Source organism: Anabrus simplex, chromosome 3 (genome assembly GCF_040414725.1).
Source record: "Anabrus simplex isolate iqAnaSimp1 chromosome 3, ASM4041472v1, whole genome shotgun sequence".
NCBI lineage: Eukaryota > Metazoa > Arthropoda > Insecta > Orthoptera > Tettigoniidae > Anabrus > Anabrus simplex.
In genome coordinates this window covers 285,700,919-285,718,329 of record NC_090267.1, presented here as the reverse complement: position 1 = coordinate 285,718,329, position 17,411 = coordinate 285,700,919, and the positions used below count along the sequence as shown (strand labels likewise).

The following is a 17,411-nucleotide window of genomic DNA, read 5'->3' as shown; positions in this document are numbered from 1 at the left end:
GCCTCAGGTACACTGTGTAGTCTCATTGCCAGCCAAATGAGATCATGTGGTACTCTGTCGAATGCCTTTTTTAAATCAAGAAAGGTCAAGTGAACTGTCTTCCTTTTCTCACGGTGTCTTACCATCAACAGACGAAGTGCATGGATGGCATCTGTTGTTCCGCTCTTTTTAACAAAGCCACACTGGTTAGATGAAACAATGATGATATTTCGTAATCTCTCATCAAGAACATGTTCAAAAATTTTCAAAGTATGGCATAAGAGGCGGATTGGCAATTGAGCAATCATTTCCAAATTGGAATTGTGAAACTGGTCTTCCAGGTCTCTGGTACTGTGTCCTCTATAATAATCTTGTTGAAGTAGTACTACTACACTTACACTTACACTTATACTACACTTTGTTTTTCTAGAAGATTCCATACTTCGGATGGGATATCATCTGCACCAGGCTCTTTCCTAGATTTCATTTTGTTGATGGCAGTGGACACTTCTTCCGTAGTGATAGTGGGCACTGGGTCGTGAATGAGATCAGCTGGAGGTAGAGGTGGATAAGGAACCCCTTGTTCATGTATCCTCAAAATACTCCTTCCAGCGATGTAGTATGTCATGTCTCTTTTGTAGGATGAGCCGATTTCTGTCTCTGATGTTGATAACATGACATAGATCTTGTGTGGCGCGTTCATGAGCAAGTTTGTAGATTTTACTCGTGCTACCAGGCTTAGGCATATAATCTCAAGGATAATTTAATAAAACCACCTATCAAATACTTTCCACATTTCAGCTCGTCATAGATGGCTTTGTAATGTGCTGCTTTTGCAGTTGCTACAGCTTGTTTTGCACTGGACGTACGAGCCCGGTACCTTTCTAAATCCTCTGAGCTGCGTGTCTGGTGCCATGTCTTGTAAGCAGATTTCTTTTCCCTGGTTACCTGCTGCAGATCATCGTTCCATCATCAAGTCTGCTTGTCAATAAGGCGTTGATTTGGTTTGGTGACACCTAGGGTGGATGTCGCACGTCTTGATGGATTCAGACAGTGTGTTCCAGCCATCTTCTACGGATGACATTGTAGAATTTGAAATTGATGGTATCAATGCTTCTCTGATGATAGCTTTGATGTTATAATAGTCTCCACCATTTAATGCCTTCAATCTTCGTGCTGGGCCTCACAGATACATAATCCATATGGACTGTGGCATCTAGTACACGTAGTTGGCGTTGAGGAGCAATGCTGTCATATGGGATCACTTTTGTATCCTTGACCATCGCAAGGTCTCTTCGTCATGTCTTCCAGTAGTCAATTTGGGACATACGACTTCCACTATATTAGGTGATAAGGTGTGAATTCTGCTTTCTAAAAAAGGTGTTTGTTACAGACAGATCTCATGCTTCAGCAAATTGTAGGATTCAACTCCCATCACCGTTATGGCAACCATATGCATGGCCTTGATGGTTTCGTTCAAATCCATCCCTTTCAGGACCAACATGTCCATTTAGATCTGCACCAATGAAAAGAATTTCGCTATCATCAATAGCTTGAGTGTGTGATTCAAGATTGTTCCAAAATTTGTCTTTCTCTTTAAGGCAGCCAGTCTGTGGGGCATAACATGTCACAACTCGAATTAAACTGATCCCCAAGTTGATCTTTATTGATATCAGGTGGTCGCTGAAGCGTGCTACTTCAGAGACGCTGCTGCGAATCCACTGGTTAACAATCACACCTACACCATTTGCACTTTTCTTACCACTGTAGATTATCTTGAAGCCTGCTCTGATATCTCTTGATTTTGCATGTGCCCATCGAGTTTCTTGAATGCACATTCCGCTGCTTCAAACAAGCGGCCAGTTCTCGGCTTCGGCCTGTCATTGTCCCAATGTTGACAGTGATTAGTCTGATACGATTTGATGTCTCATGCTCTAGCTTCTTTAGCTGATGCTGACGAAGCGTCAGTAGCCCTCGCCCATTTTCCACATCGTTCGGGTGAAAACGGTGCGCGTCACTTAGAGGGGATGCCCTAGCATTTATATCCAAATGAAGAGTCAACTGCATGCTGATACGACAAAAAAATACCTCAACCGACATGTCGCTCCGCCTGTCATTAAAGGCATTTTATACCTGCCAGGGTTTCTTAAAGCCGCCCCTAACATGGGGAACAAACACCTGCTGCAGCTACTCCTAACATGGAGTACAGATGCTACACAGTGGTTTTCTGTGGCATTTCCTCCAACCAAGGGACCACCACCCTCCCAAAGGAGCTTCTCCGCCTAAGGCCGTTGGCTCCTTCAGAGTGTTAGGTTATTTCCTGCCGCCCAACACTCGGCATAGAGACGTTGGCTGCACAGACTACCTCTCTTACTATGGCAGGACGAAACCTGGCCAGAAGGTTGTGCCGTCAACTTGTATAAAATATGGAAAAATTGAAGATGATGGCACAACATTTTACAACCTGTAATAGCATGATTCTTATATTTTCAAAAAAATTTCAATGCGTACTACTATGTGTGCAAATCTCATGTAAAATATATATTTGTAGCTGAGGAAGGATATAGATGCCTGAAATATGTTCTACATTCTATGATTGTTTTTAATTTGTGTTTAAATTATAAAGTATTGAAAGGTGCAAAAGTACTATTATTCCATTAAAGGAATAAATTAGTATGTTTACTTATAAGTCAATATGGAACAAAAAATGAAATTTATCCTATTTTATCCTATTTTTCCTATTCAACCTCCAATAGTCAACACCATTCTCTTCTGACACTGATAGTATTAGGTTTTATAAAAGTTTGAGTTGTATGTTTGTACCACAAATTACTCCAATTCAGGGACTTTGTTTTGACAAAGGGCAAAATATTTGGACCCGTCCATTACTGGAGATGTACATGGTGGAATGGCAAAAACACATTCTCCTGAATATACAGTCTTTATTTTGGGTTTCGGTTAAAATTTGTTAAAATATGCCCCAACCTGAATAATGGCATTAAGTGCTAAAATATCAAACCAAAACATTGACCCTATCCTGAAAGAGAGAGATCCTGAAGAAGGGCAAGTAGTAGTAAAGGGTACCCCACAGCTCTCATCGAAGAGACTCAGACCAGTGAGAACAGTTACCCTTTGTACAGATGCAAAAACCCCGCAGATGGCAGTTGCATGGCTCAGATCATTATGGTGACCACTGGCAACAGACGTGTTGACTCTGACAATTCTTGGATAATCCTGTACAACCCACTTATGTGTAAAATGTTCAAAGCCCATATAAACATGGAATTTTGCATCTCTGTCAAATCTAGTAAGTACGTCTACAAGGTCAGTGGTCAGGCTCCATTCAGTCTTCATGGGCAAGGTGGTTAAAATACCCAGCAAGACAGGGTACATATACCAGTCTGCATGCTGCATTAGTTGAAATGAGGGTTTGAAAAAAAAAGCTTTATGTCGCACTGACACAGACAGTCTTATGGCGACAATGGGGCAGGAAAGGTCTAGGAGTGGGAAGGAAGCAGTCATCGCCTTAATTAAGGTACAGCCCCAGCATTTGCCTGGTGTGAAAATTGGAAAACACACAAAACCATCTTCAGGGCTGCCGACAGTGGGGTTCAAACCCACTATCTCCCGGATGCAAGCTCACAGCTGCGTGCCCCTAACTGCACAGCCAATTCGCCAGGTGAAATAAGGGTTTTTGCAGGATGCTTGGATTCCTTATGCAAGAAAGATATACCATGGTCCCACACTTGATGTGCACCTACAAAAGCTTTCTAACGTAACATTAACAGCATTTTTAAACTTTTATCAGAATGATCCTTTTGTCAGGACATTTGACATAGTACACTCCGTACCAAGTACCCTACGCTGAAACAAAGAATCCAGGTTTTGAATCCAAACCTTATTAGCTTGCCATGTAAATGCTGTTTCATCCTGCGTCTTTTGTCATACCTGCCAACTTTTAGAAACCAAAAATAGAAAGATTTCTTAATTCTTAGATTTCATCACATATATTCCACCACGGTCTAGGTTAAAAAAATCAGAAAAAAAAGGCATACATACAGTATCTACAGTTACAATGTGAAATGAACATTAAATTTAAAATCTTAAGAAAACATAAAAATGGTTACAAGAAAATGTACCTAATCATTCTCATTTAAGACACTTACATATGAATAATAATATTTATGTCACACCGACACACACAACAAAATGCATAATACTGTATTTTCTCACATAATTAAGGCACTTATTTGATGAAAAATACGGCGTAAATTTCGGATGCGTAAATTATTCAAGGAATTCAGATATTTATAAATTATTTACAATTTATTTACAATTACAATTATTTACAATTTACCTTTAAAGGTGGTAAGGAATGGTAAAGATCCACTATGTTATAACAGAGAAGTAAAGAGACTAAGAAGGAGGTGCAGATTGGAATGAAATAGAGTTAGAAATGGCTATGGAAGTAAGGAGAAATTGAAGGAACTTACTACGAAATTGAATCTAGCAAAGAAGTCAGCTAAGGATAACATGATGGCAAGCATAATTGGTGGTCATACAAATTTTAGTGAAAAAAGGAAGGGTATGTATAGGTACTTTAAGGCAGAAACAGGTTCAAAGAAAAACATCCCAGGAATAATTAATGAATAAGGGGAGTGTGTATGCAAGGATCTTCAAAAGACAGAAGTATTCAGTCAGCAGTATGTAAAGATTGTTGGTTACAAGGATAATGTCCAGATAGGGGAGGTGAGTAATACTAAAGTAGTATTAAAATTTACCTATGATAACAATGATATTTACAGTAAGATACAAAATTTGAAAACTAGAAAAGCAGATGGAATTGATAATATTTCTGGGGATATACTAAAGGCAATGGGTTGGGACATAGTACCATATCTGAAATACTTATTTGATTATTGTTTGGTTGAAGGAGCTATACCAAATGAATGGAGAGTTGCTATAGTAGGCCCTGTGTATAAAGGAAAGGGTGATAGACATAAAGCTGAAAATTACAGGCCAGTCAGTTTGACAGGCATTGCATGTAAGCTTTGGGAAAGCATTCTTCTGATTATATTAAGACATGTTTGTGAAATTAATAACTGGTTTGACAGAAGGCAGTTTGGGTTTAGGAGAGGTTATTCCAATGAAGCTCAGCTTGTAGGATTTCAGCAAGATATAGCAGATATCCTGGATTCAGGAGGCCAAATGGACTGCATTGCAATTGACCTATCTGAGGCATTTGAAAGGGTAGATCATGGAAGACTACTGGCAAAAATGAGTGCTATTGGACCAGAAAAAGAGTGATTAAATGGGTGGCTATATTTCTAGAAAATAGAACTCAGAGAATTAGAGTAGACGAAGCTTTATCTGACCCTGTAATAATTAAGAGGGGAATTCCTCAAGGCAGTATTATTGGACCTTAATGTTTTCTTACATATGTAAATGATATGAATAAAGAAGTGGGATCGGATAGACAGCTTTTTGTAGATGATGTTATTCTGTATAGAGTAATAAATAAGTTACGGGAAAAAAATCCAAAGAAAAGCAACTCGATTTGTTCTGGGTGATTTCCGACAAAAGAGTAGCGTTACAAAAACGTTGCAAAGTTTGGGCTGGGAAGACTTGGGAGAAAGGAGACGAGCTGCTCGATTAAGTGGTATGTTCCGAGCTGTCAGTGGAGAGATGGCGTGGGAGGACATCAGTAGACGAATAAGTTTGAGTGGTGTCTTTAAAAGTAGGAAAGATCCCAATATGAAGATGAAGTGGGAATTCTAGAGGACAAATTGGGGCAAATATTTGTTTATAGGAGGGGGAGTTAGGGATTGGAATAACTTACCAAGGGAGATGTTCAATAATTTTCCAATTTCTTTGCGATCATTTAAGAAAAGGCTAGGAAAACAACAGATAGGGAATCTGCCACCTGGGCGACTGCCCCTAAATGCAGATCAGTAGTGATTGATTGATTCATTCATTTACATTTAAAAGATACATCAAATAATATATGTGGCCACAATGACCACAGATACCATTTTAACCCCACATAGACAAAACATCACTATAATATATTTTAATTTTAACCCCATTAGACATCCAGATGATCTAATCATAATAACATCTTTGTGACATATGTCTAATGGTTACAATATTGTAATATACCAGCTGATGATGGCCATGGAAGGCCGAAACCGGTACAGATGAGAATCCGTTTATAATAAATAAAGTATTGAGAGGTGGAACACATTTCTTGTCTGTATACGTGCATCCAATCAATATGGAAATGAAACTTAGGTTGGAACTTAAATAGTGGCAACTATTTATTTACAACAGATACAAAAGACTTACATGTTAGCAACCTTTACTGTCCTTCAATGTAGTCACCAGCATTGTGTATAACCCGTTGCCAGCGATGTGGAAGTCGTAGTATACCTTTAGCAGAGCCTGTTCTGTTGATGGTGCGAATGGAGCGGTCTACTGCCTGTCAAATCTCTGCAGCAGTTCTGAAGCGAATGCCACAAAGTGGTTCCTTCATCTTCGGAATCAAATCGAAGTCATGCACTTGTTCTTCACTGATGCTCATAGGACGACCTGCCCGATGAATGCTCGCCACAGTTTGCCGACCATTGTTGAAGGCTTTTGCCCAACGTGCCACTGTTCTATAAGGCAATGCAGATTCCCTGCAAGCCTCTTGAAGACCTTGATGACACTGTCGTGCTGTACGACCTCTGGCACATTCAATCTTGATCCAACTCCATTGTTCCTGTTTGGAAAACATAGTGACGTTACGTTAGACCGCTAGCTCACAAGTGACTGTTTTTGTCTTGCTTGTGCCCATGCAGATGATGTGGGAAGGGTGAGTCCATTTGATCTGAGATAAGGTAGGTATGTAACCAATGTCTGCTATCCGCGACAATATTAGATTAGGTTGCATAGCGTCTCCACAGCAATGTTGCCGGGGGACACGGAAAGAGCCTCCCCGAAGAGTGTATGATTTACATTCGGGCGTTCCCTGGGCAACAGTGAGGTGTTAACACCGGCTGATCTTCCCAATCCAGAAGTAACATCAACTATTATATAATGACATTCATAAGTCGGGAAAGGTTCTTTTCAGAACCGAAAATGACCATCATATCTATAAACATAGAAGGTATGTCAACTTGTAAACAACAGCTCTTACAAGAACTTTGTCAAACAACAAACTGTGATGTAATATGTGTACAAGAAACTCACAGGGATGTACACCAACCACGTCCTACAATACCAGGTATGAAATTGGCAGCAGAGAGACCGCATGGGCGATATGGTAGTGCAGTCTTCGTCAAGCCAGATTTCCAGATTCTCTCCACATCAATTACAGAAGAAAATGATATAGAATTGATCGCAGTGGAATTGAGCAATTCGGTTATAGTTTCCATCTATAAACCTCCTAATGTAACATTCTCATTCATGCCACCTAACAATCTCGATGATTGGAAGGTATCTTTCTTCATTGGTGACTTCAACAGCCACAGCAGTATTTGGGGTTATGAACAAGACAACGAGAGTGGTGAGAATGTTTTAGAATGGGCTGAGGAACACCATCTGTCTCTTATCCATGATAGCAAGCTCCCTTCTTCTTTTAACAGTGGTAGATGGAAGCGGGGTTATAATCCAGACTTAATATTTGTGAGCGAAAAGATAGCACATCAGTGTGTTAAATCTGTATGGGCTCCTATTCCGACTACACAGCATCGCCCAATAATGTGTCAACTGGTAGCTGCCATTAGACCTCAAGAGGTCTACTTTAAAAGGAGATATAATTTTAAGAAAGCTAACTGGGAAAGATTCACCAACTTACTGGACGAGAAGATCAAACCACTCAATCCAATTCCAGAAGCTTATGAACAGTTTAATAATATCATCAGGGAGTGTTCTAGAGCTACAATCCCTAGAGGATGTAGAACAAACTACGTACAAGGTCTAACTCAAGAAACCTCTGCCCTCTTAACAGAGTATCATAAATTCTTCGAAGAAAACCCTTTCAGCAATGACACCATCACAATGGGACAAGTAATCTCTTCTATTTCTGAAGTAAAACGGGCACAGTGGTTAAGGTTGATGGAAGAGATTGACATGGGTAGAAGTAGTCAAAAAGCTTGGCGATTACTTAGACGACTCAGTAGTGATCCTAATAAAACTTCAACACATTCCAGTGTCACAGCAAACCAAATAGCACATCAACTTCTACGAAATGGACAACCATCAAATCCATGTCGGCTTCAGAATAAAGGAATTGAGAGGGATTATGAGCAAGAGACAGATACACTCACTAAACCTTTTACTTTATCTGAACTGAACAGAGCAATAAATCAGTGTAAGAATGGTAAGGCTGCCGGCCTAGATGAAATATGTGTTGAGCAAATTAAGCAATTTGGACCTGTTGCTAAACAATGGTTACTAGAACTGTACAACAATTGTATAAACACCTGCAAATTACCACGTGTGTGGAGGAAATCCAGAGTAATCGCAATTCTCAAACCAGGAAAAGACCCAAATGATCCAAAAATTTACAGACCTATCTCACTGTTGTGTCATCTGTACAAGATCTTAGAACGGATGATCCTGGAAAGACTTACTGTGATCATTGAACCACTTCTTATTCCAGAGCAAGCAGGATTCCGTAAAGGGAAAAGATGTACTTCACAGGTCCTCCATCTGACACAGTATATCGAAGATGGATATGAAAATCATAAAATCACATGGGTGGCTTTTATTGACTTATCTGTTGCATATGATACAGTTAATCATCGTATACTGTTGCGCAAAATATACAACATGATAAAAGATTACAAGATGACTCAAGTAATTTGCAATCTTCTCCAAAATCGTAGGTTCTTCGTTGAATTTCAGGATCAGAAAAGTCGATGGAGGAAACAAAAGAATGGTCTGCCACAAGGCAGTGTTCTCGCCCCTATGCTCTTTAATATCTATACGAATGACCAACCTCTTCCAGTTGGCACCAGAAGCTTCATATATGCGGATGATCGAGCTATTGCTACTCAAGCAAACTGCTTTGAGGTTGTAGAAGAAAAGTTATCAGAGGCTCTTTCCAAACTATCCTACTACTACAGAGGAAATCAATTGAAACCTAACCCATCTAAAACTCAGGTATGTGCCTTCCATTTAAAGAACAGACAGGTGTCAAGGAAATTGCAGGTAGTATGGAAAGATACTCAACTAGATCACTGCCCAACACCTAAATATCTAGGTGTAACATTGGATCGTGCTCTCACCTACAAACAACACTGCATGAACATCAAGCAGAAAGTGTCGGCTAGAAACAACATCCTTCGCAAGTTGTCTGGAACCAATTGGGGTACACATCCAAAGACATTGAGAACTACAGCCCTGGCTCTGTGTTACTCCGCTGCAGAGTATGCTTGCCCTGTTTGGTACAGATCAAGTCATGCTAAACAAGTTGACATTTCTCTAAATGAAACATGTCGACTCATTGCTGGCTGCTTGAGACCAACTCCACGAGATAGAATCTACTGTTTGGCTGGAATCGCCCCACTAGATATAAGAAGAGAAGTTGCATCCATGAATGAGAGAACTAAAGCACTTGCCTCATGTGCACACCCATTGAATGGATATGAACCTGCCCACCGAAGATTGAGGTCTAGGAGGAGTTTCCTGAATACAACCGAAGATTTAAACGAATCTGCTCAATCCACAAGGTTGAGATTATGGAGAACTAGAAATCCTCAACTTGCTGATTGGATGCTACCAATTGAACATCTCCGCCCAGGACACGAGGAACATTGGTCTACGTGGAAATCGTTGAACAGGCTTCGCACTGGGGTTGGTAGATCAAGAACCAATATGGTAAATTGGGGCTTTCCTGGCACATCCAGGCAATGCGAATGTGGTGAAGACCAAACCACAGCCCATTTCATGAACTGTAGTAAGTGTCCTTTAAGTTGCACAATAGAGGACTTGATGGCTGCAACACCTAATGCCCGTGATTTGGCAAAATTCTGGGCAGATACTATTTGATATGTATGTCATTAAGTACCATTATGCTATGTAAAATGTATGCTTCTGATATGAATAAATAAAGCAGTGTTGCCACTATTTAAGTTCCAACCATCGTAATACCAGACAGAATTAAGATCATTTAAATAAATAGGCTATGTCATTAAAATGTACCCAGGTCCATACTAGTAGTGTGCCAGCATAAGACACTTTACAGTGTAATGAGACTGGTATGTCAAGGTAATACCAAAGTTTCTGGAAAAAAAAAAAAAAAAAAAAAAAAAAAAATCCCGACTATCCACACAAGAGCAACCCTAAAGTTTCAATGAATGTCTTTTCTTGTATTATAAATGGAATAATCTTCAAACAATATTTATATTTTATCACACTTTATAGTACTGTACAATAAATACGTCTAAAACATTTAAAATACCATGTCATTATTGCACTTATAAAACAGATAAGAGCATTATCAAATCATTTTATGAAAAAAATGTAGCTTAGATATTCCTAGTAAAAGTACAGGTGTCTCAAATTTTACAAGATTATGTACAAAGGAGGGAAGAAATAATGATGAAATATACATCATATTAAAACTTTTATGTACACATTATCAAAGATGACAATGATGATGATAATCATCACCATCATCATTATTATTATTATTATTATTATTATTATTAATACGATTACTTCTATTGACTTCTTCTTGATCTCTGGGAGGGTGCTTCATAATCCTGAAGATCTTCGTGATGTCTTACAGTATTTAACAATGTTAATTCCATACAGTCCATTGCAAGCTCCCTTGGATCTGATTTGGAGATTTCAATGTTGTAAGAATTGGCCTACAATGGAGCAAGAATGAAACTTTAATAACTATCATACAGCAAACACACTGAAAGATATCTACTCCCTCCTAGAAAAGAATTGCATTTGTTCGAGTCATTTTAACAAGAAAAGCAGAACATACCAGCATGAGTGATGATAAAAAGTATCGAGATACATCATCTTTAGGTTTTCCATCCACTACAGCAGCAAAAGGAATCGTAGTCTTCCTGTTTCCCTGTGGAAAACATTCAAGTACCCGGCTTCCATACTCATGGATATCAAAGTGCCCTCTCTTTTCAGCAGCTTCTAAAACGGGGCGTATTGACTCGTGCCACTGATTCACTCGCTTGGCCAGGTCAGACTGAACAAGTTGCTGTAAAGATTTCTAGCCATTAATTTCTACACCATAGGAAGAAACATCATCATTTAAATAAGAAAGACAAAATATAATACTTACTTCACCCATGTTAAAATATTCATTGAGTTTCTCTTGCAGAACGGCTTGGTATGATACGGACTCCCTGTTGTTGTCTAATGAAGATGGATCTATGACTTGAGGTGTAGGGAACTCTTCACTGCCAACAGGTTCCCCTCCTTCATCTGCATTATCGTCATCGTCTGGCATCTCATCTTGATAACCCAAAAATCCTAGAAAGTAAATTATTTCTTCAAATCACTTCAGTCTGCTGACAACATGTTGCCTATAGTCTCTCTATTCCAAGCCTTTCCCACATCTCTAGGTTCTTTTAACTTTCTTTGTATTTCTGAGTTTCCACTTCCTGGATTCTAATATAAATATGCTCATCTCAAACAAAGAAATGCATATTAAAAAGACGTTTCTGAACATATATTAAACATTGTGAAATGAGTCCTAGTTGTCGCAATGCCTTATCAATAACTCTACTTTTCCAGTTACATTTGACCAAGTTGTTTGATCAACTAAATTTATTTGGTATTTCCCCATACATGATCTCGTCTATTCATCTCACCTTCAGTTTTATAATACCACATATATACAGTAGACTCTGTATTATCTGTGGCAATCGGGGGTGTAAAAACCACAGATAATCAAAACTGCGGATAAACCACAAATGAGCAGAAAGTAATGTTTGAGAAGGCATTTGCAGCATTAAAATTCTATAAAGTTAAAACATTAGATTTAAAAAGATATTTATATCATCAATTTGAATTCAAATAAAGTTACAGTCATTCAAAAGATCCAACCAGACCTGTCTCTCGAGGCATCCATTACGAGATTAAAGTTGTCATACATTGGACACATTATGAGATGCTATGATTCATTGAAAAAGACTAGTATGGTTGAGAAGGTGGAGGGATCTTGGAGGTAAGGGTGACCAGCACTGAGATGGATTGACTCCATCAAATCCAACATGAACATGTTACTGAAGGATCTGAAGTATATGGCAGAAAACCGAAACATCTGGAGGCAGTCCAACCATGTAGTCACCAGGAGTCAATGTCGACTTAATGGCACTTGATTATCATCATCAAAGTTAGGTCCACACTACTTACGGTCATCTAATGTATGCACAGTACTCACAGTCTCTCTTCACACAATTAGTTGATGTCATTACACTGTAGATGAAAAGTATTCTTGTACTGATTTCTGCTTCATTAACAGGCTTGTTTCTTATGTATGCCACTACGAATTTTCCGCAGAACCAGCTTATCGGCGAGGGAAGCTTCTTCTTCTACTTCTTGTTCTAGGTAGTCTGTCAAACATTCAGCCAACTGAAATGCAACTCCACGGCTGATAAGCTTCTCCAGAATGAGAGTATGTTGCTGTCTTCATCATTTTCATTAGCTTCTTCAATTTGCTCTTGTTCTAGTCTTACAATATTACTGTCATTCAGAACCTCACAACTGATTTTTGTTTGATCAACTTCAAACCACTCTGAAATGCCGACACTATTGATGATTTTTTTTTGGGCCCTCTCCAGTAACATATTAGACATGGCAAACTCGCGGTGGAAATTTGTGTTAATGGGAATTTATTTTCCACTTGTCTTCTGCTATTATTTTATATGTGACTTGCTGTCACATTCTTAATTTTATATCCACTTTGCCTTTGAGCACTAAGACTCTTTTCCTAAAATACTTCATTGTGTATCTCTTCAACTCGGCGCGTGAATCGCTAATTCGTTCCTGCTTTGTGCTGCTCTCTGCGGCAGCGGGTCTAATCTCGTTGGCGCTGTGTATGACCAATGAGCGCACGGCTTTGTGCCTTAGCTGGCAACGAATGTTTGTGAGCCTGTTTCGGCCATCATTCTCTGTTCTGGCGCGATGGGAGAAGCTGGTGATGGTAGAAGTTTTTTCTTCTCTTTTCGTCGTCCTCTAATTTTCTTTTGATTTGGTGTGAATAGTTTTGAGTAATCTTTTAATAAGCCATGCCTATGGTGGGTATTTGTAACATGTGTTAACATATTACAACGAGCTTCATCGAAAATGTAAGTCTCCCTCAGGCATTTTAATTTTGGATTTTTCTTCGTGGACAGTGAATTGTCGACCGAATATAAAAACCAGGCTAAGTGCCAAAATCTAAGTTCTGAGATAAACAGAAAAAAAAAAATGGCCACCTTCATAGTTTTTAATTTTTTCTTCCGAATAAGCGCAAAAATGTCAGAAACACTTACATTATAAACACTCATGAAAGCTTAATGTTACCTAAGGAAATTACCTCTTTTGCCTGAATTTTTTATGAAATGAGGTATGTCCCCGTTCCATTAAAACCGGGCTAAGTGCCGTTAAAGTATCACAATAATGAAAGGCAAAATTTACAAGAGCAGAGTGAGCAAATGACAGGTATGGATAACATTTCGATAAAGAAAGGAGAAAATCTTTTTAAAATTAATTTTATTCATAAAACAAAAAAAAGCTAAGTACTCAAGTCATAATAATAGTAGGCCCTAAGTAAAAGGTAGTGTTTTTGAAATTTTTTTTTTTGTAGAAAATATTGAAAATTTGAAAACAAGTACTTTTCTTTAGTGTATAATAATTGTTATACAAATATTAAAATTAATATGTAAACAGTGTTCTCCAAACCATGGCTACTGTGTTACTTCAGTGTAAAAAGGTTTGTTTTCTTCCACTAGGTATGGAATCATCTTTTTCAGATTTTAAGGTTTGTTTTCTTCCACTAGGTATGGAATCATCTTTTTCAGATTTTCCTTCTTTTCAGGCTTCAATCTTGATGTCATTCCCAACCGTGCCAGTTCAAAGTTTTTTATAGTTTCATTCGTTACCCCTTTTTAAAATATGTTTGTATTTCCCCAGAGTACAAAATCACTGAAAGTTTTTTTTTTTTTTGAGTATACGGTTCCTGGATTTTTCTCGGTGACTTTCGCCCAAACAACCTTAGAAATTTCTAAAGTTGTCGTATTAAGGCAACTTTAAGCTGCTGCGCTGAAGTCATAAAAATCTTCTTCATGCATCAAAGTTGCTATAAATGGTCCCCAGCCACCCAAAACTTCATGCCAAACAAACATAAATCCCTGATTGTTGTCAGCCATTTGCAAACCCAGATTAAAACAAGACAATTGTCATAAGTAATACATTTGGCAGTGGGTTAGTGCTGGTAAAGAAAACACTTGCTGCAAGTCGACTGAAATTGTACAGTGTCGCGTTACAATTAATAAATAAACTTGAAGTGTCGGTGTACGTCTTTGTATTCCTGTATGATGTATTTGGACTGTTCGTATGTGTTATTGGACCACTGGCACGGCACATGGGAAACTCATAGGTTGGTAACATAGTGCATTCAACTGCCTGAAGTGTACGTTAACGCAACCTATCAGCGCGCTGTGGAACTTGTGATGAGTTTGAACGCTGTTAGACAGATAGCGCGTGACTCGCTAAACTGTGGTGTGTGCTGGGGGTTTGGAAAGGTCTGTCTGCATTTCGAACTCACAAGAGCATGACGCAAAGAGCTGGGTCTATCAGGCCAGTTGGCGTATTGAACATGCCTAGTTCGGGCATTGGGTGAAAAACATTCAGTATCCCTTTCAGGGATGGGGAATTGTAAATAATGTACATAGAATTAGTAGAATTAGTGTATAAGATGACTTTGGTGAGGTATTTGTTTTAAAGTGTAGTGTTGTCTGGTGGTTGATAGTGTTTGTTCGGTTGCTCAATTCATTAGGATTATTTGGTATGTATGTTTCTTCATTTATGTAAGTACCTCCTCTCTTTATTTTGTGGATACGTTCTGGATACATTTAAAATAAATTAATTTTCTGAGGACCATTATTAGTGGAAGGTTCACAACACCGAACGCATAGTAGAAAATAGAAAATGCCAAAATGCGTCGCACGAATCAATCACAAGTACATCCCCAACGAAAAATATCAGTCACATAGCATATCCCGGAAATAGAACCAAATAACGTAATAAAATTAGCATCACCATCACAAAACCACAAACAGAAAGAAACAAGAAGTCATCGTTCAAATGCCGTACGCTTGAAGAGAGAACCGGTCACGTAACACAAATATTAGTAATCACATACTCAAATACATTTTCCACAGTCATTTTTCAAATACCACACACGTAAGAAAGTAATAACAATAGGTCCAAACACAACGGCATTCAGAAGCAGACTCACATGGCGATAAGACAGCAATAATAATAATAAAACAACGGTTACGTAACGACCGGGTAAAGATAAGAACAGATAACCAACAATGACAACAGACACGGATAGAGGAGATAAGGCGACACAACAAAGCAAGAATGATGAACGAATTAAGCCTTCCATTAACAATGTCCTTACATACTGCAAAACACTACTCGTAAAATGAATAATAAGGAAATTGGTGTCACCAAATAGCCTAAAATATACTTATCTACCTTAACTTACACTATAATAATAATAAATATTATTAGGGAAAATTAGTGGCAATAGCGCTTGCTCGGTACACAATTCAAAATATTCCCTTACAGAGGAGAAACGAACACGTAATAACATAATGAAAATAAATAGAACAAGAAGTCATAATAAAACATAACGTCGCATACCGGCAGGATTTACAAGCACAGGCAGCACAAATGCAAAAGAAAACACTAGCATGAAGGGAACGTCACTAAAATCACACAAAGTAGGCAGAAATAAAATAAATAATGTGCAAAATAAAATGGAAAAGACCCAAACACACCCAGGGTTTAACGGACGTCACAAGGCACATACGACGGCTCCAAAATACCAGAGCACAAGACGAAAATGAACGGATCAAAATTACGCCTCGGAAAAATAAGTACGACCAACTACAAGGCACCTACAAAACTTAGCAGAACGTATCCACAAAATAAAGAGAGGAGGTACTTACATAAATGAAGAAACATACATACCAAATAATCCATAATGAATTGAGCAACCGAACAAACACTATCAACCACCAGACAACACTACACTTTAAAACAAATACCTCACCAAAGTCATCTTATACACTAATTCTACTAATTCTATATACATTATTTACAATTCCCCATCCCTGAAAGGGATGCTGAATGTTTTTCACTCAATGCCCAAACTAGGCATGTTCAATATGCCAACTGGCCTGATAGACCCAGCTCTTCGCGTCATGCTCTTGCGAGTTCGAAATGCAGACAGACCTTTCCAAACCCCCAGCACACACCACAGTTTAGCGAGTCACACGCTATCTGTCTAACAGCGTTCAAACTCATCACAAGTTCCACAGCGCGCCGATAGGTTGCGTTAACGTACACTTCAGGCAGTTGAATGCACTATGTTACCAACCTATGAGTTTCCCATGTGCCGTGCCAATGGTCCAACAACACATACGAACAGCCCAAATATATCATAACAGGAATACGAAGACGTACACCGACACTTCAAATTTATTTATTAATTGTAACGCTCTGATTCTTTGTAATTTAGTTTCATCATTTCTCTGGTTCGCTCTGCTTTCCTGTGGTGAATTTCCAGTGAGGTTTGGTGTAATTCATTGATCCTCTGGTCATTTTGTATTTTGTTGTGCAACAAATCGCAAGTATTACACGTGTCTTTTCTCGGTTTCCGAAATCTTAGGTTTGGAAAGTATTTTCTTACTGTTTCTATGTAAAACCGGTACTGAACTGCAGTATCATGTAATTACAAAACCAGTCACATGGTGCTTGGCACATAGCCTGGATTTTGATACATGGTAGGTGGCACTTAGATCCAGGTGAATTCTTGTGGCTATAGTTTGAACTACTTGCAGACTGAATATCACATAGCCCGGTTTTTACTGCACAGGCATAGGCACACAGCCCACGTTTTAGCAATAAAATAGAATTTCATTGTTTTGGCACTTAGCTTGGTTTTAATATTCGGTCGACAATTATGCTTATAAGGAAAGAACTATAGTTGGGGACAAATCATGAGGACCTCGCCTCACATCACTACTTTCCAGCGGAAGCTCGGTGTCTGTTAGCGACTTATAGGATTTACTACCTCTACTCCAGCCAGAGTTGCCAAATCGGCTACTGCACTCTACACGAAGAAAGGGTAAATACTACAGAGAGTAAAGCAGAAAGTGGTTTGGCAGCCTCTCCAAAATAAACAAGGATCACTT

The 17,411-nt window shown here is 38.7% G+C and overlaps 1 protein-coding gene across 1 annotated transcript in view; it reads right to left on the bottom strand.

The window, feature by feature from the left end:
- Positions 1–10,660: 10,660 nt before the first annotated feature.
- The window catches only part of LOC136867230 (condensin-2 complex subunit H2), a 266,034-nt gene continuing 259,283 nt past the window's right edge, over positions 10,661–17,411 (bottom strand). Inside the window, exons 12-14 of the mRNA XM_068227053.1 lie at positions 11,279–11,469; positions 10,964–11,194; positions 10,661–10,838 (exon numbers count right to left, since the gene is read on the bottom strand). Coding sequence (XP_068083154.1) covers positions 10,689–10,838; positions 10,964–11,194; positions 11,279–11,469 — 572 coding nt within the window. The 3' untranslated portion in view covers positions 10,661–10,688. The remainder of the gene's footprint in view (positions 10,839–10,963; positions 11,195–11,278; positions 11,470–17,411) is intronic.